At 40.7% G+C, this 26,896-nt stretch overlaps 1 protein-coding gene across 1 annotated transcript; it reads left to right on the top strand.

Moving 5' to 3' along the window:
* The first annotated feature begins 447 nt into the window (after positions 1 to 447).
* Positions 448 to 26,896, top strand: LOC121506394 (rho guanine nucleotide exchange factor 7-like). The gene is made up of 21 exons (XM_041782180.1): positions 448 to 892; positions 4,030 to 4,113; positions 10,549 to 10,633; positions 10,783 to 10,907; positions 11,095 to 11,299; positions 14,332 to 14,423; positions 16,378 to 16,472; positions 17,004 to 17,099; positions 18,952 to 19,074; positions 19,179 to 19,317; positions 19,400 to 19,459; positions 19,556 to 19,702; positions 19,809 to 19,895; positions 20,589 to 20,667; positions 21,978 to 22,114; positions 22,198 to 22,422; positions 22,521 to 22,614; positions 22,845 to 22,934; positions 23,596 to 23,692; positions 23,853 to 23,907; positions 24,767 to 26,896. Exons 1-21 carry the CDS (start codon positions 728 to 730, stop codon positions 24,887 to 24,889), a joined length of 2,403 nt encoding a protein of 800 aa, XP_041638114.1. The 5' UTR covers positions 448 to 727; the 3' UTR covers positions 24,890 to 26,896.

Genomic DNA, 26,896 nt, shown 5'->3' with positions numbered 1-26,896 from the left:
CTAGAGGGTCTTTTATTTCGGTGTTTGACCCATTGTCTACCTGCACCGTGTGGTTAAATTAGCTTGTTAGTCTCCGGGACGGTCCTGTGATGTGCCGCCGTTAGCTGCGTCACGCTAGCGAGAAGTAACGAGCGTTTACACGGAAGTTACTTAAGGTACCTTCAAAATAAAACCTATCACTTAAAGTAAGATTTTTAGTTTGGCGTTTTCACTTGATTGTGTTGACTGCATGTTAGACAGTGTTTTTGTTAAGCTCCGGTAAACAGTGGGATAAAAATGGATAATTATGGCACAAAACACGTTTTAAGAACAGATTAAATAGAATCGAAAAAGAGCAGCGTTTTGTCCGAACTTTTATTTTGAAGACGTTAAACGGAAGTAGCGCCCCACAGCGTGTGCATTGACGCAGCTCTACTCTACAGTTGTGTACAGAAGAAAAAGGTGAAACCAACATCCGCTGAGACAGACAGGGAGAGAAAAGCTGTCTGAACGGGACAAAAACAGGCTGTTCAAGGAAGGAAACGCGTTTTTTATCATTTCACTCTTTTTTCTCTTTTTAGGATCAAAGTCGAACGAGTGTGTTTTTATTGTGATGTTCAAACAAGGCGGGGCTGACCCTCAAGTCCCATTTTGGACGGAGCAGAAGCAGCAGCAGCGCAGACACTGAGGAGTCTTTCTGCTGTTATTTTTGATTTTTTTTTTTTTAGATGAGATTAGAGAGCCGAGCATGAATTCAGCAGAGCAGACCGTAACGTGGCTCATCACGCTCGGAGTCTTGGAGTCTCCAAAGAAGAGCATCTCTGATCCGGAGGCTTTTCTGCAGAGCTCTCTGCAGGATGGAGCGGTGCTGTGCCGGCTGCTGGAGAGACTCAGACCCGGGACTGTGGACAGGGTGAGTGCCGGCTAGGGCTGAGCAATATGGACCAGAAATTACAGCTCAATATTTTTAATTTTTGTCAAACGTTGCAAGCCATTTTACCACACAGATTAATAGTTTTAATGTGTTTTTAGGAGATCTTCCTAGGTATAAATAGCTTGATGAAGACATTTTGGGACTTTTTTGTGGGGTTAGTTGGAGGGTTCAATATATTTTGATGTTCATCTAACATATTTTGATATTATGTAGTTTTAAACTGATTATTACATTTATTAACGGGGAGGGAAGCCATCCAAACCTACCTGTCCCTATGTGAAAAAGTAACTGTGATTAACCACATTCCCTTAAATTCCCAGAAATCCCTTAAATACAACCTGTCTGACAAAGTGAAGTAGACTTAAAGGTCAGAAAAGGCAACACATCATGGAGAAATTCAATAATTTGCATCTATTAGCCTGGAAAGATACCGATTAGAGCCATTACCCACAAATGGAGAAAACTTGGAACAGTGGTGAACCTTCCCAGGAGTGGCCGGTCTACTGAAATGACTCCCAAGAGCGCATGGAGGACTCATCCAGGAGGTCACAAAAGAACCCAGAACATCTAAAGACCTGCAGGCCTCACTTGACTCAGTTAAGGTTCATGATTCAACAATAGAGACTGACCTAAAATGAACACAAAGGCTCGTCTCACATTTGACAAAGAACATCTTGGTTATTCCCAAAACTTTTGGGAAAATATTCTGCCGATTGACAAGACAGACATTGAACTTTTTGGATGGTGCAATAAATGAAATCATTATTTAAAAACGGCTTTGCCAAAAAGTAAGAAATCAGGAAGGGGCCAAATACACACTGTGCCCTGTACATTCAACATACTCAATCAGTGCAGATATTTAGTGATGTGCATATTTTTATTGACTATATCTTGAGGCTCCTTAGAGCATGAGGCCCCAGGCAACATCCTACCTTTGCCTAATAGTAAACAGCGTCTGTCCAGACACCTATATTGGGTAATTTATTATTTCTTATTATCAAAAATAGAAAGAGATCGTCACTACTTGCCAGTTCCACCCACTTTTCAAAATCTTGCCAATGTACTTGTGCATTTTAAACAGTGCTCTCTCTCTGCCTTCAAGATAAAATATGACTGGATACCAATAAGTTTCAGTACTTTTTGATAGCACCAGTCATTAAAATTATAGAGATTTGACCATTTTAAAACACAAGCTATTAATAAGAGTATAGAACCATTTTTACATACTTGGTGTACAGAAATGTTGACAAAGTTTTGGTCCAGTTCAGACAGTGTGTTTTTGCTCTAAAGCAGGGGTTCTCAACCTTGGGGGTCACGAGACACAGAGAGGGTCTCCAGATGTCTTAAAAAAGCTAAGAATGTTTTTTAAAATTACACTGTTGCCACTTTACATCAATTTGACTAAATGTGAATCATTTTTATCACTTTTTTTAAAACACCAATTTAGCCAATTTTAGCACATTTTTACCACCTAAACCCCATTTTTGTCCATTTTAAACCCTTTGCATCACTTTCTTCTGCCTGTTTTTGCCACTTCTAAACCAATTAATGCCACTTTCTGCCTATTTTTGCCTCCATCAACCATTTTATACACTCCGTTTGTGCCCATTTAACCACAGTTAACCCATTTTTGCCTTTTCATAGCAATTTTTTATCCCAGTCCACCTAATTTCCACCACTTTTTAATCCCCTTTTACCACTTTTTGTGCCCATTTTTGCCACTTTTACCCAATTTCTGCCACTCTTAATGCATATATGTTCTTTAAAAATCCAATTTCATCACCCTTTTCACAATTTTTTGCCATTATAAACCAATTTTAGCTCTTTGTAACCCATTTTAATTGTTTTTGATATGTTAATTTCATTTAAAGAGGACTATTTCCTACACAAATGAATGTATAAAGATATTTGGTTCTTTGATAAGAGTGGTTATTATTCAGGTCAAATATAAAATATGGTCTTCACAGCTTAACTTCACAATGGACCATGGTTTTGCTGACCTCCATGGGCCCACACCCAGAGACCTCCCCCTTTATCCCTCCTTATGGGCAGAACTGTCTCCACATGACTATTCTTGAATGTGCATGGCTGTGTTCAACCACCTTCAGGTACAGTGGGGATCTCTGGCACCTTTATTTTGGGGGTCACAGGCTGAAAAGGTTAAGAACCCCTGCTCTAAAGCACAAAAGAACCCTATAAAATACATCTATTTTATTTATTTTTTTAAATTTTATTTATTTATTTGTGACATGGGACAATGCACATTAATGGACATAAACATGTAAATGTGCCAGATTGTACCCATAGGCTAATTTCCATCTGTAGTCCCTGGCAGGATGATGGTATATACAAGAAAATAAGTACATAAGCACATATAATAGATAATCCTGCAAAACACAGAAGAAATACAGTAATTAAGAAAATAAAAGACACAAATAATTCAAGTAAAGGTAATGTGCTGTTAGAAATAAAAAAAACATTAAAACTGGACTTTTCTTGAAAAGTTTGGAGGGAGAAATTGTCTTTATATATTTATGTGTAAATTTACTTGAATTAATTTGTAGTATTATGAAACACTTGTGCCAATGTAAGTATTTGATACAGCTGTAATCCAAAGCTTACAGGAAGTTAGAGATTAATATTTCACCAGTTATGGTTTCACTACAGCCTACAGTTGGCCAATGGGATAATAATCAGACTTACCTGCAGACACAATGGACTATTAACCTTGTGACGTCATTTCCTCCTTTGTGTTGTCGCTTATCTCAGAGCGTAGCCAAAGTGGAGTTAGAGGGGGGAAAAGATTTTGTGAGCCTTCACAAGAAAGGGATAAACAAAGATAGTGGAAAAAAAATGACACATTTGAGTTGTGTTAAACGTCTGATTCTTGATCAATTTTCAAACGTCAGGCGATAAATGGTTTATTTTGAAAGTCCAAACCGGAAGTGTAGCTGATTAGCTAGCTTGATTCCTGTGGGCAGCAAGTGCACAAAAACACCAGCTGGGATAATATTTGTTTTTGTTTTTTTTTTTTGTGATTGAAATGCGTAAACGCAGCTTTGAAAGCATTTTTAACTCTTCCGTGAGATAAACGTTGTCACTTTTTTTGTTGGTAGTTTTTCCAGGAACCGAGAAACGACAGCGAGTGTCAGCGGAACATCAGCGAGTTTATTAAAGGCTGCGGGGCTTTCGGTGTGGAGGTGAGTTCACTTTATCAGTCATGTATTTATTAATGCCCTGACACCGTATGAGCCGCATGAACCCGTTTCACTACACCTGCACGGAGGTGTTGATTATTCAAACCGACATTTACAACTTATTTACCCCAGTGTTTATCGCTGACGTCAGACAGCCGTTACTCCTTTTTACTGCACGAGACAGCAACAGTTGGCGTGAACAGTGCGCACGAGCCACCTGGGTGGATTTTACATGAGTAAACATGGCTGCTCGGTTTCATTTCGTGAACATTTCTTTGTAGTTATCATCTTAAACACATAAACACTGTATATGCAAATATAAGGTATTTTTTACTTGATTAGATGGCTGTTTTATCTGCTAAATAACCTTGTTTTTGTTTTTGTTTTGTTTTTGTTTTGTTTTTGCGGAAATGAAGGTACAACGTTTCAATATAAGTCAAGGGTTTGGAAGTTGTAATTGAGATTTACATACATTTATTAAAATTACAAAACTATGTTGGTTTAACACACACTGTTGTAAGCTTGTAATAAGAACAACTTTTAGGTTGCCAGGTTGTGAAAAAGCCAGCCTCTTTACTCTTCGATGATCACACAGCTAAATGTTGGTAATCCGTTGTTAAATACTCACGTTTTTCTCATTTTCGTGTAAACCAGCAAATCTGGACGTTTTAGGAAGGGATTATAAAGTGGGCAGCTGTTTGAAACCTGGGCCCTGTTTCTGAATACTGTGAGGTAAAACAACTTAGTCATTGAATGATGCCTGTTTTATTAGTTATTGACATTTTATAGTTGCCTACTTTTAATTTGAAAGACACTTTAGAGCACCAGTTAAATTCCTCTCACTAAAGACAACATGCTGTAGATTTTTTTTTTAATTTCCTCAAGCCCACGTCATGTGAATGACAGATGTTATGTCATGATTATAAATTAATAGGAAATGGGAACAAGACCGTGCCTGAGTACTTGTTGTATCTATGCACAATGGGACCTTTTTATCCTTTGAGCTGCACGGTAGATGTGGAAGTAGGAGGAGAGTCATCAATGGCATCTTTAGAAGAAGAAAAACATCCGTAGTAGCAGAATGAACCCCATTGTCTGTATGCAGCACATACGAATGTGCTCAGGCTTGGACTGATGTTACTAATCTGAAAGCAAACCAGAGAAGAGGGGGCAGTTGCACGGTCACAAACACTCTTAAAGGGTTAAATCATCAAGCCCAGGTTTGTAAACTGATACGCTGTTGCATCCTTTATTATTGATTTTTAAACTTTTAGTTAAATCTTGTTCTAATAATTATCAGAAAGGTTTCACTTGTATGCAGAAATCCTGATCCTAATCCTTATACCTGGCCTATGATGCAAACTCAGAGAATTAGCAGTGATTTGGTGTTTTGCATGCCTTATAGTACACTCTAGTCCAGATTTAGAGTTTGGAACTCCTTCAGAGTAGTCATAGGTGTCTTGGTGGCCTCTCTCACTAGTCTCCTTGCACGTTCACTCAGTTTGTGAGGACGGATCAGATTCTGCACAATCCTGCATCATATTATCTCATGCATAATATCTGGTTTTTTTGCTGCCCTATCTGATTATGATTATGCAACTGTTGCTCTATGATGGTTAAATTTATTTTTACTCTGATGCAAAACTTTGTGAGAAGAAGGATTTTCAGTTTACCAGCATTGTAGTCAGCATAATATTAGTAAAAATAAGTAGCATCAATACCATTTTGGGTTCCACAGCAGCAAAATTAGAAGTCCAGGACATCCAATATGTCTTTATTTCCTGTTTTAATTCTCAGAAATTGCAGGCAAACTCTTGCATAATGTCTAAATTGCTCAAAAATGTTGTTTTTCGAACAATCTATACAGCATGTGGGAGTTTTTCTGCATTTGTTGATGGATGGATTTCTCTTCTATGCACCTGTGTTGTGAAAAGATGTAGTTTTTAAGTTGCGGTGTTTTTTGATCATCAGAATAATAAAGATTAGTAAAATTTTCTTCTCATGTTATCATTAAAGTATTTACATTTCTAAATTTATTGCAACTGTAGTGGGAAATGAGGAGTAGTTTTGCAGAAATGTTGGGCGCAAATGTGTTCAAACCTGAGCTGGAAAGGCTGAACTTGTCTGAAAATTTCTGGTTACTTCTCTAGAATGTATCTGTGGTGGTTTCAGAGGTTATTGTGCATGTCTTGTTGTGTTTATAAAGCAGTGAATCAGGCCAGATTAAATTGTCCTGCTGCACAGCGAACAAGGAAAAAGGCCAAGTGAGTAGTGTGATAGAAAATTACAGCAGGCACACACAAACAGGCAGTATTGATCTGGGCTGTGGAAAAAGCCATTGAATTATAACAGGAAGGGCTAGATTATGCAAGACGGGAGTCCCGGCCTGCAGCCCTTCAACAAGGTTTTACTCCAGCCTGTGGAAACGATTTCTGACGTCCTTGAAAGCCCAAAGCAAGGAGTGGAATTGGTTTAGTAAGAAATCCCTGAATTTGTTGTAAAAAAGGAGAGGAGAGAAGATGAGGTGGGGGAGGAGAGGAGGAGGAGAGGGGAGTGGGGCTGATGTAATGCAACATGTCAGGCAGCCAGTGGATTTTCCAATCAGGTTGATTAGAGCCATGTCATCCATGTTTGCTGGAAGCTAAGGCCTTCTTCCCCTGCAGCCTGGCTGACATCAGTGTAGTAATTCTCCCAGACGATGCTCAGACACGCGGGACGAGCCAGCAGACGAGGATTACAGAGCAGACAAGAAGTCAAGTCAAACTCTTACTTTATAGTTTAATAATTAAAACCAATGTTTCTGTGGATATCGACCACATTTGGAGCTTCTTCTCTTTGCTCCGGGAGTGTGTGGTTCACACCAGATTAGGGGGCTTTAGAGGTCTTTTGATTGTTTGACTACTCTCAGAGGTTTGTTTTACTGTAAGCACGCTGTGTGCTTGTGTCCTCAGAGCTGCAGAAGTTTCACATCATCCCACAAACCGAGCATGGAACACTGAGTTTCTTCTGTAGTTATTAATATCTTTTCTTCATTGGCGGCTGTAGTAGTGAGAGGGTTATTTTTATCATGTGTAATTGTGTCATGTTGTTTAAAGATGTGTGTTTTTAAAGCAGGTCTTATCCTAAAACTAGGGTACGCTACTTAATTTAAATGCTTCTGTGCCACATGTACCTCTGCCTGGGCTGTTCTTCATTTATGTTATCTATAGTTTCAGTTTAGTTGGGTTATAATAGAACAGTTTATTCAAGGTCATGGTTTTGGCTTGGCTGTTGAGGTGGGTAACAGGACTGGACTTTTCTCATGATGCTGTGGTCCTTGTGGAGACTGTAGATGTCCCTGAAAGGGCTCTTAACTTGCTGAGTGTCAAGGCTGAAACGTTGGGACTGTGCGTCTCCTGGGCCAAACAAAGATCCAGGCATTTAGGAATGCTTTGGGTGCTGCCATCAAATCTGTGTCTGTGGACAGTGAGCGCGTGGAAGTTGTGGAACAGCATAAGGCTGGTGTCCATAGCCAGCTTTTTTTACACTGGCAGCACTCAGGACCTCAATTCCAGAGCGCTTCTCGCCAGCGCTTGTTGTTGCTACGTTACAAAAACTGAATCCCGCTTTCCTTGGTAGAATCTGTATTCTTGGTAGAATCATATTAAAATATCCCTTGTGCTTTATATTTCCTTTTTCGAGGAAATATGACAGAAGACATTAAGGGTCTAACAGTACGGAAAAATTTCAGTTCGGTACATACTTCAGTTTTGAAGTCACAGATGGATACTTTTCCGTCCGTGTATGAGCTTCGTTGCACATGTATCCATTCGGTTCATGTCTGTACTGAGAGTCCTGTACCAAACATGTACCTTTACACCCCTAGAAGACATGCATTGTAAAAGAATTCTGTCCTGACACAAGCAGCAGCTGCAGACCTGAAAACTACCCTCGGAAACAGATGAGTCAGATCAGTTTTTCTTCCACTGTTGTCTGAAGTCCCGCCCCTTAATTTTGATTGGCAAGTGAGGACGGAGTGACATTGACGAGGTCAGGGATACGTTGGTTTTGAATTAAAAATAAGAACTGCCAGCACTAAAAAAGCCAGCGACTGACACAGGCCCTAATCAGTAGATTTGCTTTCTACTAGGCTGAGATCAACCACAGACTAGGACTCGCATATAGAGCGATGGGCGAGGTGGCGTCTGAGCATGCAGACGAAAGTTAGAGTCTCTCAGTCATTGGTCCCCCAAGTGGAAGGAAGTTCTTTGTTTTGGTAATACCAAAATTATACTTTTTGGTCATCAGACCAGAAACAATGCTCATCACCACAAACACACCATCCCCACTGTGAAGGATGGTGGTGGCAGCATCATGCTGTAGGGATGCTTCTCAGCAGCCGGGTCTCCTTGGCCTGATTCTGCTTACTGCATGCTGGATGCCTTGGTCCCAGTGGGTTGGACTTCACCTCAGTGGCTGCCATGTGCATCATAGAGGGGTCAGATGGGAGGATACCCGGAGAGATGGGTGGCCATCAGGATTTTGAGACACAGCGCATACGCTCTCATACCTGACCTGACCTGATTCTGACCATAACATGGAAAATTTTGAATTAATTTCAGGCACAGTTTCTGCACTCTCACCCTATTATCGGCAGCCAAAAATAAGAGGAACTTTTTGATACCCGTCACTCCTAACACTGTGAATACGATACCACATGATATATCTCAGTTTTTTACTGCAAACTTTGCACAGATGTAGCCTAGTGAAATCACATTTTCTTTTTGTTTTTTAAAGACTTGTATGCTTGTGACTGCCAGTTACAGGGTCAGGATGTGTGGCCCACCTTCCATGGATAAATAGCCATGATTGGCCTGGCTTTAATCAGGTTTTATTGAAATGTGTCCAAACAGGAGGAGGAGCACGTGCCAGCTCCAGGAGAAATCTGCAGCTAGAGGTTCCCAGGCTAAACGAATAATCTTCATGATAATAAATCTATTTTATGGAATTAGAAGAATTAAACTTGACTCAGCCTAGACAAAAGCAGAAGTTCCTCTGATGAATAGTCGTGCTGAAGCAGAGAAATGCATCAGATGATCACGTCTTAGCCAAGCTTGATGAGGTCATTTTTGATCATAGATAAAATATTCATGATGCAGCATTTCTAACTCTTCATATTTCAGCATCAACACTTTTTCTTCATTAGTGACTGAGGTATAAGATTCTTCTGCAAGGACCTGACACCCTGCCTGTGCTTCTTAGTGTCTTTCATTCATCACTGTCCTGCAGCTAATATTAAAACTGTGCACAATGATAAACTAGAATTCCTTCTGCAGCTGAGCTTCACTCCTACTGTACGTACCATGGCCGAACGCCAGAGCAAAAGATGAAAGTGTGTTTGGTCCAAGCTGCTGTGAATGCTAATCAGCCTGTGTGTATAAATCAAACAAAGTGGGGTCTTTAAGAGCACTGCATTAAAGAGCTGCTCTGTTTTATGATTTGATTAAAGAGAGTCGATCGTCTTTCGGCTCTCAGTGCGCTCCCTCGGGAGGTAATTCAGTCCAAAAAATGTGGATGTTTTCACTTTGACTTTGCTCCACCTTCACGCCGTGGAGATGAAGACGTCGGGCTGTGTGTGGTGCACACAAGATTAGGGGGCTCCAGAGCTGGGTTTTGGTCTGTGTCTGTGTGTCTGTGTGTGTTTGATGGGAGATTAGAAGTGGGAGCTCAGACTTTGAGTAATCCTGCACCAGACTGCAGTTGGAGCAGGGATGAAACCCCCACTGAACGTTGTATTTCTTCATTTTTACATGTGTTCTTTTTACATGTAAATTAGTAATGATGTAGGGTCATGGCAATACCAGGATTTTCAAATTTGATGTCTGATTCTTGTCGGTGACAGTTCATTCATCTCAGTCATCTATGTATTCCTTCACAGACAAATTTATTGCCTTCCCTGCTTTTTTAGATTTTTCCTAAGTGCCATTCTTCACCTCATTATGAGCTAACTGTCATGCTGCTCCAGCCTTTGACCACATGTTGACCTACTGCAAACTCCTAAATTGCACAGTTACTTCATTGATCTTTGACAGTTAAAACATTTACGACGTATTTGTGCAATTCAGACAATCCCTTCTCTATTTCTTGTGCTAGTTTTGGTTTAAATCTGACTGAAGATCACTTAAAAATAAATGAAAACACTCTACTTCTAAAAATGCTGTAGTTGTTTTCATCGTGCATGTAGTAGACCTTATTTTAGCAAACTATTTAGGTTGTTTTTGGGGTCCCAGAGGTCCTCTTCTTCTCCACATCACTGCGTGAGATTCAAGCTTGAAGAGCAGTCTGGTATCTCTGTAGATATAAAGCCTTATAAATTTATTATGAAGGTGTTTTTCCTTTTTCTTTCCTCCTTTATGTTTTATTGCTGATCTTTAATGTATTCTCTTTTCTCTCCTTCAGGCTTTTGAGGTCAATGACCTCCTGCAGGGGCTCAACTTCTCCAAGGTCCTAAACTCCCTGGTTGTCCTCAACAAAGCCACTGAAGGTGGGGTGGTGTTTTTCTTCAGCTTTTGCATGCTACTGAGTAAATTGAATTATTGTTGAAGCTCTCTGTCTGTCAGAGGTGTAATGATTTTTCAGGGCTTATTTGAAAATGTCTAACTGTAAAAACATGTATTTGTCTGTTGTGTGCAGAGTTGGGCGTCTCTGGAGACAGCGTTTGTGTGCCACACTCCTCCTCATTGAGGATCAAATCTTTTGACTCTTCCAACACTCAGACTCGCTCGTCTAAACTGCTGCAGCCTCAGTACCGGAGCCTGGTGAGTTACCATGACGACAGCAGAGTGACATTAAACAGACACAGTCTGTTTGGATACACTAGTACTGATATAAGTCTGTTTCTAAACTGATATAGGAATCTTTTGAAGTTCTATATTTAAACACAGTGACGTTATTCTTCACTGAGTCATCTCTCAGATTCTCTCTCCTTCTCTTGCTCCGTCTCAGGACATGTCAGAGGGCAGTGGCTGCAGCCAGATCCTGGTCAAAGCTCGCTTTCCCTTCCAGCAAACCAATGAGGACGAGCTCTCCTTCTCCAAAGGTGACATCATCAGCGTGAGCCGGCAGGAGGACGGCGGCTGGTGGGAGGGCTCGCTCAACGGGAAGTCTGGGTGGTTCCCCAGCAACTATGTACGGGAGCTGAAAGGAGGCGGTGGGTGCAGATCTGAACGCTTCATATACGCAGAGATCTAACCAGCTCCTCCTTTGACAGTGTAGATCCACTAACTCTGCAGAGGACACTGCGATTTCAGTTCTTGGCGGGATGTGTGGGGGGAGTTTCCCATCATGCCCTGACTCAAAATCAGTCCAAATTCACAGCAGTAATGCTGCAGAGTTTAAGCACCACTTTTGATACAGGCCCTCTGTTTTGAAGTGAACATTATTTTCCCACAGCGGTGACTCCGGCCAAACAAACACAAGATAACAGAAATCCTCCAGGCCTGGATTAACTGACTATATCTCACTATTTGTGGATCAGATTTGATTTTAGAATGTTAACAGGGCCAAATATTCTATTAATGTGCTCTGAATGAGGTCCTCTTTGTGCAGCTTTGATTTGATTTATAAGAACAAATCCTCAGTTGTTTAGCTCATCAGAGTCAATTCGGCTTAATTTAATGTACTTTGGGAACTTTATTTATGTAAAAGCAGCTATGGAAACAACACAATGCAGCAAAAAATGTAGGCTCTTTGCAGGTTTATTTCTTTGTAAAATGACAGAATCAGAAAGTATTCAGACTCCCCTAATGCAGCCTAATGCTACGGTCGAAAATATCCGTTTTATTCTCATTAATCCACACTCAGTACTCCGTCATGACAAAGTCAAAACTGAATTTTAGAATTTTTTTTCAAATTTATGAAAAATAAACAATTGAAATATCTGCCAATCTTCTTTGTTAATACTCTGATGTTGGAGATGTTTGATAGGGCCCAAGTCGGTCCTCTGGCTGGGCCCCTATAGGACATTCCCAGAATTGTTCCTAAGCCACTCCTGTTAGTCTTGGCTGTGGTCTTAGGGTCATTGGTTGTTGGAAGGGGAACCTCTGACCCAGTCTGAGGTCCTGAGTGCTGTGAAACAGGTTTAAAATGAGGATAACTCTGTACTCTGCTCCATTCTCTCAGCACTGACCAGTCTCCGAGTCCCCGCTGCTGAAAAACACCCCCACAGCATGATGCTGCCACCACCATACCTCTCTGTAGGGATGGTATCAGGCAGGTGTTGAGCAGAGCCCGGATTCCCCCAGACATAACATTTGGAGCTGAGGCCAAACACTTCAACCTTGGTTTCATCACACGAGAGAATCTTGTTTCTCACAGTCTCAGAATCCTTCAGGTGCTTTTTTTTGCAAACTCAAAGCAGGCTTTCAAGGGAAGGTTTCCCAGATCAGTGGAGGGCTGCGGTGGAACTTTGTCCCACCTCCACACAGGATCTCTGGAGCTCAGTCAGAGTGACCATCAGGTTCTTGGTCACCTCTCTTACTAAGGCCCTTCTGCCCCAGTCTGGCCAGGCGACCAGCTCTTAGAAGAGTCCTGGTTGAGCCAGACCTCTTCCATTTAAGAATTCTGGAGACCACTGTGCTCTTGGTAACCATTGTCAGCTGTGAGGCGTAGAAACATCTCAGAAAAAGATCAAGAGAGATGGTAGGAAGCTAAGCTAAATTTCAAGTGTTTTAGCAAAGGGTCTGATGCTTCATTTTTTTCTTTTTAATATATTTCTAAAATTCAGTTTTCACTTTGTCATGATGGAGTACTGAGTGTAGCTTAATCAGGCTACAACATAACATAATTGAAAGGGATCTGAATGCTTTCTGAATGCTTTCTGAATGCACTGTAAATGTTTGGGACTTTTATAATCCAAGTTAATAATTTTTGAGCAATCCTATCCTTATTTTGCACCATTTTGTTTTGCTCTTTTTTTTGTTTTGCTGTTCAATCCACGACAGACTGACACACTGTCTGGAAGTTTTGCACAACACAAGATCGAGCAAACTGGAACTGTTGTTACCTGCTAAAAATAATTAACTTTGATATGTGCATGCAGGACTTTTCTCTTTCCTGCCGTTGAACTGAACCCGTACTGGACCTTGACCCCAAAAATGAGGCCTAAACCGAACCATGTGAACCTCCAGGATGAATAAGAAACTTGTTTTTGTACGTTACGTGAAGACTTGGTGTCTAAAGCTTGCCTCACCTCACTTTTACATCTTTAAAATATATTTATTTTTCCTTTAAGTGTGAGAACAGTATGGAAAAATCTACTATTTCTCGTTTCTGACCTGAATCTGAACACTTCCAGGCTTTAACCTCCTCGTGCCTCTAAGAGCATTATCCTCTTGGGTTGTTAGACTGTGTTGGTCCGTTTTGTTGCTTTCTGTTGAGGGATGAAGGGAGGAAGGAAGGAAGCTCCACAAGCAAACAAAGACAGGAAGATCCAGAGCGACTGTATAGAAATGAACTTCCTGACTAACAGCAGAAAACCAGAACAGAACAGGGAGGTAGGGCAGCCATCTAAAATAGCACATAGAGTTTGATTGTAGTGAAATGCACATGCTTTACATCATGTTTAACAGGCGTTTTTGAAGACTAGGCCTTAGAAACATTTAAAAAAGCACTGTAGGTTAATTTGAAGTCTTTGGCTTTAACTTCAAGCAGCTCTTTTGTATCTCTTGTCAGAAGGATAAGCCCAGAAAGCACATAAAGCTGCCTATTATCCAGAAAATAAGCCTATTATTCTCCAGGCTTTTCATGCAATGTCTGCAAACAACAACAGTGAGGTAAAGGATGTGACCGCTCTGCTTTTTGTCTCCTGTATAATGCCAACCAGGGCAGGAATATGCCACAACATGAGTCATTGAATTAAACATGCCGTCATTGGTTGTCCTACATTTAGCTGAACTGCCCTTTAGGGAGTGGTTGAACTACAACAGGAGAGCTTTTATTGAACAGAGGTGACACTTCTGCCTCCACAAGTACATCAGCTTTATCTAGGAAGACTTTTCAGTCAAGCAGAACAAAATTTTATGTTGTTATTTTTGTGTTGGCCCTGAATAACACTTTCAGTGTGCTGTTTTTGCAGTTTAAAGCTTTCATTATTACTTAACAGCCCTAATACTGATGTTTCATGGTCATTAGCATCTGACTAAGTGAAAATTTGACTTTTTCCTCCTGTTTTTCTCTTTATAGATAAAACGTTAGAGAAGCAGAAGTCAGGCACACTTAAGAGTCCACCCAAAGGTTTTGACACCACAATCATCAGCAAGACGTACTACAATGTGGTGAGTTTCATATCATGTTATTTATAAAACTGTTTGATCTCATTAATTTTAAGACACTTGACTGACAAACTGCAACTTGTTTCACTAAAACACATACAGTGCCCATAAAATACTTACTCCATGGATGTTCTGCCCTTCTATTGATTTTTTTAGTTAATCATGGCCGATACAATCTGGCATTTTTGACAAAAAAAAAATAACAAAAGCCCTCTTCAATGTCAAAGTGAAAACAGATTTCTTTAAAGTAATTTGATAATAAATAAGTGTAAAACAAGTGACTGTATAAATATTCAACCCCTTAATGTCAGTATTTAGAGTCACCTTTGACTGCACTCAGCACTGAGTCTGTGAGGATAGGTCTCTATCAGGAGAATTTTATTCCATTCCTCTTTGCAAAACTGCTCAAGCTCTGTCAGGATCAGGCATGAACAGCCCTCTTCAAGTCCAGCTGCAAATCCTCTATTAGAATCTGACAGTCACCCCAGAACCCATCAGACTCAATAAGAGTAGTGTTGGCCTTAAATGTTATTAATTTTCAGGATTTGAAAAATGCTGAACAGGATCCTCACACAATACTCCATCCATAATCCTAAAACGATAATAAGAGGATTATTGTTGAAATATTTGGTGCATGCTGTATTATTTACTAAAGGCTACTTACTTCAAACTTTAATGTTTTGGATGCAGCTCAGTGAATTCTGTGTGTACGTTAATGTGCATGCAGATGGCGTAGGAGGATGAAGAGGCGGGAGAGTCGGCTAACTGACTGGGTGTGACGTTGCCAAGGCAACGGCAGCAGTCTTAATAAATATTGTTAAAATACCTTATAAAAAGTACAGTTTGCAAGGAATGAGACTGTGGTGGGACGGATTAGACGTGTAACAGCAAACCTGCTGACCAAGGCTCAGTGGATGAGGGGTATCCATAAATTTATGAACTTCAGGGCACAACAGTTAAAGCCTGGGATTTAATCTGTTAAATGTTTGTGATTTTACCTCTCACTCTGCTACAGAAGCTGAGAAAGATTTTAGTAAACGTTGAGTTTTGGGGCAGTTTTTATGAGAACCCTCAGGTTTTTGGGGATTAGTTTCATGCAGTGCTTTGGTTTTAGAGGGTGTTTTTTTTTTGTCTAAATTATAGGATTTTAAGTTTTAGTTTTTATATGTAATTTAGCAGAAATGTTCTCCCTGATGTGGTTCAGATTTAACACTCGACTGAACTGAGTTAACGTGTCATTCTGCTGTCGTAAACCGTCACAATCAATTATTTCTCGCCCACCCGGCCAATTAATGATTGTGCAGCTGCGTGTGTGTTGCGTGTGGCCGTTCGTGCGTGTGTGTCTTGTAATCATCACCGAGCATCCCTGCATGTGTCGTCTGTGTTGGGCGGTGAAATGTAGGTTATTTCTTCCATCCCAGTGGTTTCTGGGGCAGCTGCGCCGCAGGGTTGGTTTCTCCTGGTGTGTTGGTGTGAGTTATGTTTGTGCATGTTTGTGTGTGTTTTTAATAATTCAGCACGCTGCCACAGTCTCTTTGGACCGTCCAGTTCTGCCACAGATACCTGAGTCTCTGAACCACACAAATATTTCAGCGCAGACGCTGCCTGGAGTCAAAGCTGGCAGGAATACGACACGTAAAGACACTCTAAATAAAAAAGTGACTTTAATGGAGTCTCTAAAAGGTTTACAATACAAACTTTGTAGTAGAAGACTTGTGCTTCGGGGGTTTTCCTCAATATTTAATGACAAATGTCTTCATGATAATGAGGTTGAAGATGCTTCTTACTTTGTAGAAACAACAATGTGAGTATATCAGAACATTTTCCACCTTAAAAACATCAAAAATAAAGGAATTTTCAAGGGAAGAAGTGTAAAGCATTGACTTTAAAAACATAGCATCTTTTGAATTGTGCGTAGTATTCAAACAAAACTTAAGGTGCTTTTTTGTGTTTTTAGGTCCTCCAGAACATCCTGGAAGCAGAGAGTGAATATTCCAGGGAGCTGCAGAGTCTGCTCGGCTCGTACCTACGCTCTCTTCACCCTTCAGACAGGTGAGGTTATTTTTATACCTATGTTTTATTAAACAGGCTTCAGACGCAGCAGAATATCTGTTGCAATACTAATGTAACCTGTCTGGCTTTTCACACGTCCTGCAGCTCATGCTAATGCTGTATTTTATAGGAATATGCATGCAAGGTGGTGCATTGCAAGTCTAGTCATTAGCTTGATCCTGCTACCGTGTTAATGGCAATTTCTATGGTGTGTTAGCATCAAGCTACCAAGACGTAGAGTACATCTGTGGTATATTGTTATTCAAGAAAGTTAGAATTTACATTTGCACAATAAATGTGGTATTTTAGATAATTTATTATGCACCAATATTAAAAAAAAAACACCAAAGAAAAAAGTGTATTTTGTCTCAGGTTTTATCAGTGTCAAGCTGTGGAAGTCTGTCTGTTAAATATTGGAGTGCTGTTTAAAAATATGGCCCTAAAAGTACCGCATTAATGAGAGTAAAAGCCAGGGAATTTATTATTAAATGAATGACTCCCCTCTTCTCTCTCCTCCTCCTCTTCCTGCAGACTCAGCAGCACCGACATCGCTCACATTCAGGGGAATCTGGAGGAGATCTCCACGTTCCAGCAGATGTTGGTTCAGTCGCTGGAGGAGCACACAAAGTCAGTACATCAGTATTTACAAACACAACACTGCTTCACAAACCACTCTGAAACTTTCATGTAGGTTGCTCAGGAGATTTTTAGTATTGATGATGTGATGCAGACCAGGCCAGAGTGGGTTGGTATCACTTTTTATCAGCTTTTCTCACACATTTGTCCACAATCGTGGGGTCTGTGGGTCTGTACTTCACAACTATCAACATTACTATAGGCTAAGAACTCAACTAGTGTACTGTTAGCCAACAGAAGTGCAAAATACAAACAGACGGTGCTAAAAGAGCTACACAGCTGCACAGAAAGTGACTGTTGTGAACTTGACTAAACATAACTGGAACCATCACACAGGAACTTTTCCCCTTGGGAGACCCCCAGAAATAGACCCTCTTATAAACCAAATTTTCTGAAGTTTTAGTCTCTTTATGGCTCTCTAATAACTCCATTTTATAAATAACCCAGTCAAGGAGAGAGAAAAGTAGTTCAAGATCATCAATAATGCAACAGCTTTGATTAATATCGTGCTGTGTGTTTCTCGCTGGCTTCACAGAGCAAAGTTTCTCTCTGAAATCTTAAGAAACTTCCCGATGAGCTCATGTTAACATCCTGTTTTGTTAAAAAAAACATCCTCCAGCTTTTCTTCAAAATAAACTGAAGATCAGGCTGCAAGCAGTCGTGTTAGACTGTTAATGAAGCAATGGTGACATCTAGTGGAGAATTTATAGGTCTGTCAGAAGTCAGAGAGATACAGCAGGTGTTTTTTGTTTTAGAAAATTGAATTCATGTGAAAGTTCAGCTCTGTAGAGTTTGCAACAATAATCTTAGTTAGAGACATGTTGCATGCATGTTTGCTACTGAATTATCAGTGTTGCAGAAGAATAATTTATGATATTGAACGTAGTCCTGTTAGTAATGTTGTAAAAGACAATTTCAAAGGGTTTCAACCTTGTCAGTTAACAAAAAAATAGCATTTATGTTGCATCTCAAGTATGGAGTACAAAGTTTTCCAAACTGGCAACCCTGTGACTTCTTTCCTCTGGGTTTCCCACTCTCCCATTTCCACTGTCCAACATACAGAGGCAGAAAGAAAATAGATAAACCTCTAACAGAAATGTCGTTGTCCATTTAAAAAATATGCTTTGTTTTCTGTTTATTTAACAATTTTTGCATCCTTATGTTTCTCTTATGTCTTCGTTTAAAACTTTCAGTGAATGTGTCTCAAGTGATTGTAGTATAAAGACACCTGTGTCTGGAAGGTCCACTCACTGGTTGATCAGTATTCCTGGCTACCATTACACCATGAAGACAAAAGAACACTCTAAGCAACTCAGAGAAAAGGTTATGGAAAAGTAGAAGTCGGAGGATGGATACATAAAACGTCCAAGGGATTCGAGCATCCCCCAGAGTTCAGTTAAATCATCATGAAGAAATGGAAGGACACCATTTATGTGTAAATCTGCCTAGATCAGACCGTCCTCACAAACTGAGTGAGCGTGCAAGACGAAGACTAGTGAGAGAGGCTGCCAAGACACCTATGACTACTCTGAAGGAGTTCCAAGCTTCAGCCACATGAAGCTTTATGAGAGAGGGCAAAGAGAAAGCCACTGTTGGAGAAAACTCAGATTAAATCTGGACTAGAGTTCACCAAAAGACATGTGGAGGACTCCATGGTCAAGTGGAGAAAGTTCTTAAGTCTGATGAGACCAAAATGGAGCTTTCTGGCCATGAGACAATATGTCAAACACTGCACACCCCCACAAACACACCATCCCCGCGGTGAAGCACGGTGATGGCAGCATCATGCTGTTGGGATGCTTCTCAGCAGCCCGTCCATGTTTAATGTTTTTTTTGTTCTTAGACTTCAAGAGAGCCAGCAGAGGATCGGTGGTTTCTTCCTGAACCTGATGCCCCAGATGAAAACCATCTATGTGGCGTACTGCTCCAACCACCCGTGTGCCGTCAACGTCCTCACACAACACGGGTAAAAAAAAAACCTCACATGCTGGAATGAAAACCACAAAATGTTGAAGTTCTGATCAAAAGCTGTTATAAAAAGTTATTAAAACTTATCGATGTGCTGTGCAGGGAGGAGCTTGGGGAGTACATGGAGTCAAAGGGGGCGTCGTCTCCAGGGATCCTGACTCTAACCACCAGTCTGAGTAAACCCTTCACCAGACTGGAGAGATACCCGACGCTGTTCAAAGAGCTGGACCGACACATGGAGGTCAGCATCAGTCTGCCTGAATCTCCAATAACCCAGAAAACAAAATCCTTTTCAACACCCTTCGTTGTCGTCTTTGTTTTAGGAGCAGCATCCTGACAGAGCAGATCTCCATGCTTCTATCACAGCCTTTAAAAACTTTGCAGTAAGTAATTTTTCACAGCCACCTTTTATTGATAATCACTCACAGAAGCTTTAAGGTAGCTAGCCTGTTGACCTTTATTTGTACTCATGTGCTCAGGCTCTGTGTCAGGATGTGAGGAAGAAGAAAGACCTGGAGTTGCAGATTTTAACCGAGCCAATCAGAAACTGGGAGGGCGATGACATCAAAACCCTCGGCCCCGTTCTCCACATGTCCCAGACCACCGTGCACACGCAGAACTGTCAGGTAGGTACCTATATTATCAGAATTAAAGAAGGACTAAGAGAGAGTGAGACCTAATATAACAAAAATACTGTTAAGGATATGTTTAAGACTCTTTGCTTGTTTTTAGGAGTCAAATGAGCGCTACCTCGTCCTGTTTCCTCACACTCTGCTCATGCTCTCTGCCAGCCTGAGGATGAGCGGATTCATTTATCAGGTACGATTAACAGTGAGATCCACCTCAAAGGTAGTGTGAAGTAGTGGTTCTGAAAGTTGGGGTCGGGACCCCCAGGGGGGTTGCAGGATGCTTTTCAAAAAACTAAGAAAAATGTAATATGATTTAAAATCATAAATGTTATAGTTTAAAAAAAAAGTTAAAATAAGTTTAGTTAAAATGAAAATGTAGTTATCAAGTGATAATTGTGCCTTAAATGCAACCTAATATGCACATTTTTGACATGATGCTTTGTGCAACATCCTGCACTTTTTCCCCCTCAGGGGAGGGTGGGGGTCTCTTGTCTCTGATGCCATTATTTTGGGAGTCACGCGCTTATATACGCGCGGTATACAAAACAATAATACAGTCATTATACAAAGCTTACAGCTCTTGCAAATATACATGTTTTCAACACAGGAAACTTTCATAAAATAGATGAATTCATAACCGGCCTCCAGTTCAGCCAATAGAAAAATTCAGTTGCAATAACCAGGTTCCAACCTGTAGAGGGCAGCATATTTCTAACATAAAATGTAAAATTTTAATACTTTATTTATCTGCTTATACCCTCGTGGTCTTTGTGGTGCACACTCTGCACATGTAAAGCTCAGCACCCCTCTTCCATTGGTATTTGAAACCCTGAAAATCATTTTATCGTACCTGCTGATGGACTCTGTGTTTCTATCTCCACAGGGAAGGATCCCACTGTCAGGGATTCTGATCTCCAGAATAGAAGATGGAGAAAATCTGAAGAATGCTTTTGAGATATCAGGTCAGCTCTCTCTCTTTTTCCTTCCTTAGACTATTTTTTTAATATATCTGCTGGATTTCAGAGTCCCACTTTTTAGATACAGATAAGGATGAAAATATTAGCCCCCCTCTATGAAAATTCCAGTTTTTAAAGTATTCTCCAAGTGCTGTTAAACAGAGAGAGTTGTAGTTTTCAACAAGTCTCAGGCTTGTCTCCTGAGGAATCCCAGCCCATTCTTCTTTGGTGAATCTCTCAAGGTCCTCCAGATTTCATGGTCTTCTGGCATTGACCTTGGTCGTCAGTGCACAGATTTTCAATAGGATTCAAGTCAGGGCTTTGGGCAGGCCACTCAATAAGGTTCACTTTGGTCCTCTGGAAGTAGTTCTTCACCTGGACCAATGTATGTTTTGGGTTGTTGTTGTGTTGGAAGACAAAGCGACAATACAAACCTAGAGGTTTTCTTTCAAAATCTTCACATCAATTTCTTTAAGAGTCCTTCCACGTTTATGAGATCTCTAGTTCCAGACTTACTGAATCATCCCCACAGCAACGTCTCTGCGGCCAAAGAGCTCTACTTTGGTCTCATCTAACCAAAGCACATGCTTCCATTCTGCAGAATCTTTCTCCAGGTTGTCCTTAGCAGGCTTCTGTCTGGCTTGAAGGAGTCTCTTCTGCAGAAGTGTGCAGGGCTCTGGTGTTGATTTTCTTTAGACACATCTCTCACTAGCTTTCTTTCCAGAGTCTCTGAAATCTTCCTCCTCCTACCTCTGCCAGGCTTGTTCTGGACTGTGTGGCTCTCATTGAATTTCTATATGATCCTTCTCACTCCAGTTATTGACACTTGGAAACGCTCTGATAACTTTGCAGATCCTTCTCCTGCTTTGTGAGCATCAACAATTCTTTGTCTCAAGTCTAAACTGCTTTGGCATGGTGCCTTCTCAAGTAACAGCTCAAACCCTTTCTACCTTTTTTATACTGTGTGCAACTTGTAAGATAACCTTCAAAAATATCAGTTATTAAGGTCCAGAATTAATGCTTTAAATTTTTTAAATCACATGAATCGTTGTTGCTCTGTTTCCCATGCCAGCAGAAAGTCTTTGGACTTTTAATACTTTGATACTTTGAGAATACTTTACTGGTTCACTGACGGAGAAAGGGACTAAATGTGAACTCCTTAAATGTTGTCACATTAGCTGGGGCCAGCCCTAGATGTTTACTTGAGGAGCTGCAGATTTTGGGAATTTCTGTGTGCATTAATTTGCAGGATGTTGTGTGAACTTGACCAGACAGCTACATGATTGTGCATTCACACTCTTTATCTTGTGTTCCAGGTGGTCAGTGTGAGCGGATGCAGGTTGCCTGTAACAGTCAGCAGGATCTGCAGGACTGGCTGGACCTTCTCACCAAATACACGCACACTCCGGCCGTGCACGCTCACTCGCACAAGCCTCAGTCTGTGTGCCACACAGTAAGTCTGCAGGATATCCAAACAGTCAACCAGTACATCTTTTCCACTTATTTTACAACACTGCCGTCTCCTGCTCCCGGCAGCTGCCCTCTCTCCCCGTCACTCCGTCCAGACACTCGGAGTCTCGAGGAGGAAGCTCAGGAAACAACTACCACACGCTCCCACATCCATCTTCATTCGGGAACGCTCACACCAGCAGCTCCATGTGGGGTCCCCTGGAGCCTCCCAGCACCCCTAAACCCTGGAGCCTGAGCTGCCTCCGGCCTGCGCCTCCTCTCCGACCCTCTGCTGCGCTCAGCCAGAAGGAGGTGATATTTACATCAGACTGACACAGTGTCTGATTATGCGCTACATCCAAATAAAAACCATGTTTTTAGTGTATGAAAGGATTTTTCTTTGTTTGTAGGATATGAGTAAAAGTCCTAAGAACATGAAGAAGCTGCTCCCAAAGAGGAAACCAGAGAGGAAACCTTCAGAGGAGGATTTCACTGTCAGAAAAAGTAAGAAGATGCAGCTGCCTGATACCAAAGAGGAAAATTGCTTATATAAATTCCTGGGTTGATTTTGCACAGTCTGCAGATAATTATCATCCTCTGGGAATCTTTTAAAGTTTTCTCCATAATAGCTGCTGCCTTAACTTAACTTAGCTTTCTCTTGCATCCAAAAGCAGCTCCTTTAGTTCTCTCTGTGGTAATAAACCCGTGTAACTCTTCTGTCTGCTCTGTTTTAGGTACGGCAGCCCTGGAGGAAGACGCTCAGATCCTGAAAGTGATTGAGGCGTACTGCACGAGCGCCAAAACTCGACAAACTCTCAACTCCAGTGAGTACACAAGCACATGTCCACTAACTCAGATGCATGCTAATATAATGCTATCCGACTTAATGCTAACCCTGATTGTTCTCTTCTGATTCTAACATTTCTCTCTCTTCTCTCTCGTCTTATGTGTTTCTTTCATCTTTTAAATGTTTTGTTTTCATTGACTTCCCTCCAATTCTTCCTCTTGTTTCCTAATTTTTCACCCCACTCAAACTCTGGTGTATATTTTGGGTTAACCTCCCTCATTTTTTACCCAATATAATTTCTATCCCTCCCAAACATCCAATTTGGTTCATCCCAACCCCCCTGTACTTTCACATTATGGCGCAGCCTGGCAAGGGACTGACCTCATGCACAACCATGTTCTTGCTGACACCAGCCTCACGGTCACTGGTAACACCGGTAACCCTGGTAACCTGCCTTGTTCTGACCAATCAGAGGACTCGGATTATGACAGTATCTGGACCGCCACTAGTTACAGGACGGGCTCGTTTTCTCGTAAGATATCAGTGTTCGAAACCCAACTGTTAGCAAACCAGATAAACTTCCCCAAACCTTCCTGATGCTGAGTAAAAGTCTGTGTTTGTGATCCTGCCTGTGTCCAACCTTCTTCTTTACATCAAGAAAGTAACATTCACTGTTGTGGTCCTTTATTTCTGATCAGGCTCCAGCAGGCAGAACGTCCACATGCTGTTCCCAGAGGAGGAGAAGATCATTGTGGAGGAGACGAAGAGTAACGGACAAACTGTGGTTGAGGAGAGGTGAGACAAATCAAAGATGGATATCTACTAAATAAAGAAACCAATCACAAACAAGCAAACTTAACAAAAATCAGAGAAATCAATGAATGAATCGGTGCAAGCAATAAGAGGATTTAGTTCAATATTCTAGCTGTTACTGGTCATGTTTGTATTTCTGTAGGGGTCTGGTGGACACGGTGTACTGTCTGAAAGATGAAGTCCAGGAACTCAAACAGGTGAGTCTCTGTTTTTCTAGATATCTCATCATAACAGACTTTGAATAATTGCCTTTTTCTGTCAGAGGTCCCACTTTGTTTAGTTTTTTGCAAGAAGAACCATGAACATTTTTCTTCAACCAAGGAGGCATTAGTTACTAAAATGAAATCTCAGGATGCATGGAAACTTAAATAACATTGCAAAGGCAATCGGATTATTTTGAAACCTTTCAGCTGTAGCTCTCTTGCAGACTGAGTAAGATTGTCCTCCAGAATTTTCCATATTTTCCACATTTATTTTAACCTCTAGGGCTGGATGCTGAGAAGCATCACCACAGCATGATGCTGCCATTGCTGCCATATTTAACTGAAGTCTGGGGGATGATTTTGTATCCATCCCCTGACTTCTACTTTTCTCTGAGTTGTTTGGAGTGTTGTTTTGGCTTTATGGTGCGATGGTAGCCAGGAATACTGATTAACCAGTAACTGGACCTTCCAGGCACAGGCACAGGCACCTTTACACTACAGTCACTCGAGGTACTGTACATCTGGGACAGGTATTTTGGCCTTAATGACCACGTCTAAGGGCTCACATTGGATACTCATTGTGCCCTGACCAGACTTGAACCCTCAACTTCCTCTTACTCGTCAGTCAGCTATCCAGCCCCATTTGTACCCCAGAAAACACCCCAGCTTTTCTTCCTGACCCACCATTGTACTTGCACTTCCCACCGACTGTATACCCCACAGAGGCATTTAACCTCTGCTTGTTTTCTAGATTAATTCATGTCTTAAAGGGCTTTTGTGTCATTCTCATTTTGTATTCAATATTGTAACAAGAAGCTGATATGATCCGTCTGTTCTTTTTCTTTCTTTCCAGGACAATAAGAGGATGAAGAGGACGCTGGAGGAGGAGCAGCGAGCGAGGAAGGAGCTGGAAAGAATCATCCGGAGGGTCCTGAAGAGCATGAACGACCCCACCTGGGACGAGACTAACCTCTGAACTTTGGGACCAGACTAATTCCTGACTTTAAAAACGGGCCACATGTTGTTTGAACTTTCGACACAAGCTGCCAATAAAACATTCTGACAAACTGGACCAAGAGAAAACGCTTGCCAGCCGTCAACGAAGCCATCGACAGACCGGGGAGCTGTGACGCCAAATCAGCTGGTAGGCATGATGACATCACTTCCTGTCGTGATTCTCGGATGCCTTCTATGGAGCACTGACAAACAAATCACTTTTTCCTACTTACATGTATATTTAATTTTCATTCCTCTTTTTTTTTAGATAAAGTAAGAAATTCAGAAATTCTTTACTCAGATTTAACAACAACGCTCAAACGGGTTTATCATTTCAAAGAAACATGAGAGAAAAACTTTAACGACACAAAAAGATTTCATCAGTAGCAAATAGTGAAAGACACTACAAAAATTCAGCTGACTCAGCTTCTAGGTTGTTTTATCAGATATAAAGTACAGAGAAACAAAACTTAATATAAATTTACCAGCACTAAGAGGTTAGTCCTGATATAAAATCTATTTGATGTAAATATGATTGCTTCTTCACATTTCACACTGAATAATTATTTATAGAACATGGGAAGTGCAGAACATGGAAATATAGAATGTTTGTAGTTCTGTTTTAGTCTGATTTCAAGTCATTTGAAGAAACTACAGGTAATTTTATTCCCAGGCTCTAAACCAATGAACTTTAGATAAACATGAGCTGACAGTTGACTATGGCTGGATGCACACTAGACAGTTCAAGCCTTGATTTCCTGCCTTAACCCCACCCCCAACAATCACAGGAATGGCTGAATTTGAAGCTTGTCATAACCAATTGTTTATCCAAATATTCCTCAAGTGTTTGGGTTCGATACAGCTACTTTACTGCCCCTGATTTAGGTATTCCTGTAAGATCTAGAGGCGTAAATATCAAATATGTTTCATATTTATGATTCCAGATTGGACTGCTTTGACAGCAGCCAGTGAGAGCTAGCAGACAGGCAGTCGTGTTCCTTTACAGCTCAAAAACACTGCCCAAAAAATTCATGTAAAATTAAAACTTTTAGAAATTCTAGATTCATTCCACAAAGTGAAACGTCCCAAGACTTTTTGATTTAATCCTGATAATTACAGCTAATAAAAATCTAAAAACCACAAGCTGAAAATATTAGAATATTGTGGAAAAGTCCAATTTGCAAAGGTTTGCTGAGCCTTCACTCTCTCACTCTGGTTGAGTTCACACAACCACAATCATTGGGAAGACAACTGCAGGAACTCTCCCTTTCCTCTGCATCAGCTGATTCAGTGGCCGTACTTTCCATATATATTCATAAATCCTGTAGAATGAGTGCAATCAAAGAAAACCAATAAATGCTGCCATAGATTGTGTTCATGTCACTTACATTTACAAATAATGGAATGTTAGCAGGAAAAACCCCCCGAACCTTACTGCCAGAAATAAAGGAAACAAATTTGGGCCTTATTTGTTGATCAAACACTACAAATTAAACCTAATGAAGTTCCCTTTAAGCATGCTCTTGCATTAAATACCTTCACTGTCTGTTTCTAGTTTGTCTTTACCGCATTATTTAGTGCACATAGTATTTAAACACCTTTGTTAAAGACCAAAATCAAAGCAATGCAACACTGGAAAATGTTTTTTATTATGATTTTTACTATTTCAATATGCAACTACCTGTAAAATGATTTCTTATTTTTATATTTGTGATTGTGTTTTTATTCTTAACAGCTGCTGTTGATTTGTGACTTTTTTCTACTGGACCTGCTCGATCACTAACCATGATTTGTACAAAAATAAGTCGAACATTTCCTTTGCTGGTGTTATTTAAGACTTCACTGATATGTTTAATGACACTAATGAAGATATTATACAGCGTATGAACTCTTATTAATATATTTAACTGAAGTGACTGGTTTATTGTGTGTGGATTAATGTAGTTATAAATCATCTCATCTATTTATTTCACCCATCAGTCTGTGA

This window comes from Cheilinus undulatus, linkage group 24, assembly GCF_018320785.1.
Source record: "Cheilinus undulatus linkage group 24, ASM1832078v1, whole genome shotgun sequence".
Taxonomy (NCBI): Eukaryota; Metazoa; Chordata; class Actinopteri; order Labriformes; family Labridae; genus Cheilinus; species Cheilinus undulatus.
This window is presented reverse-complemented; position numbering and strand designations above follow the sequence as displayed.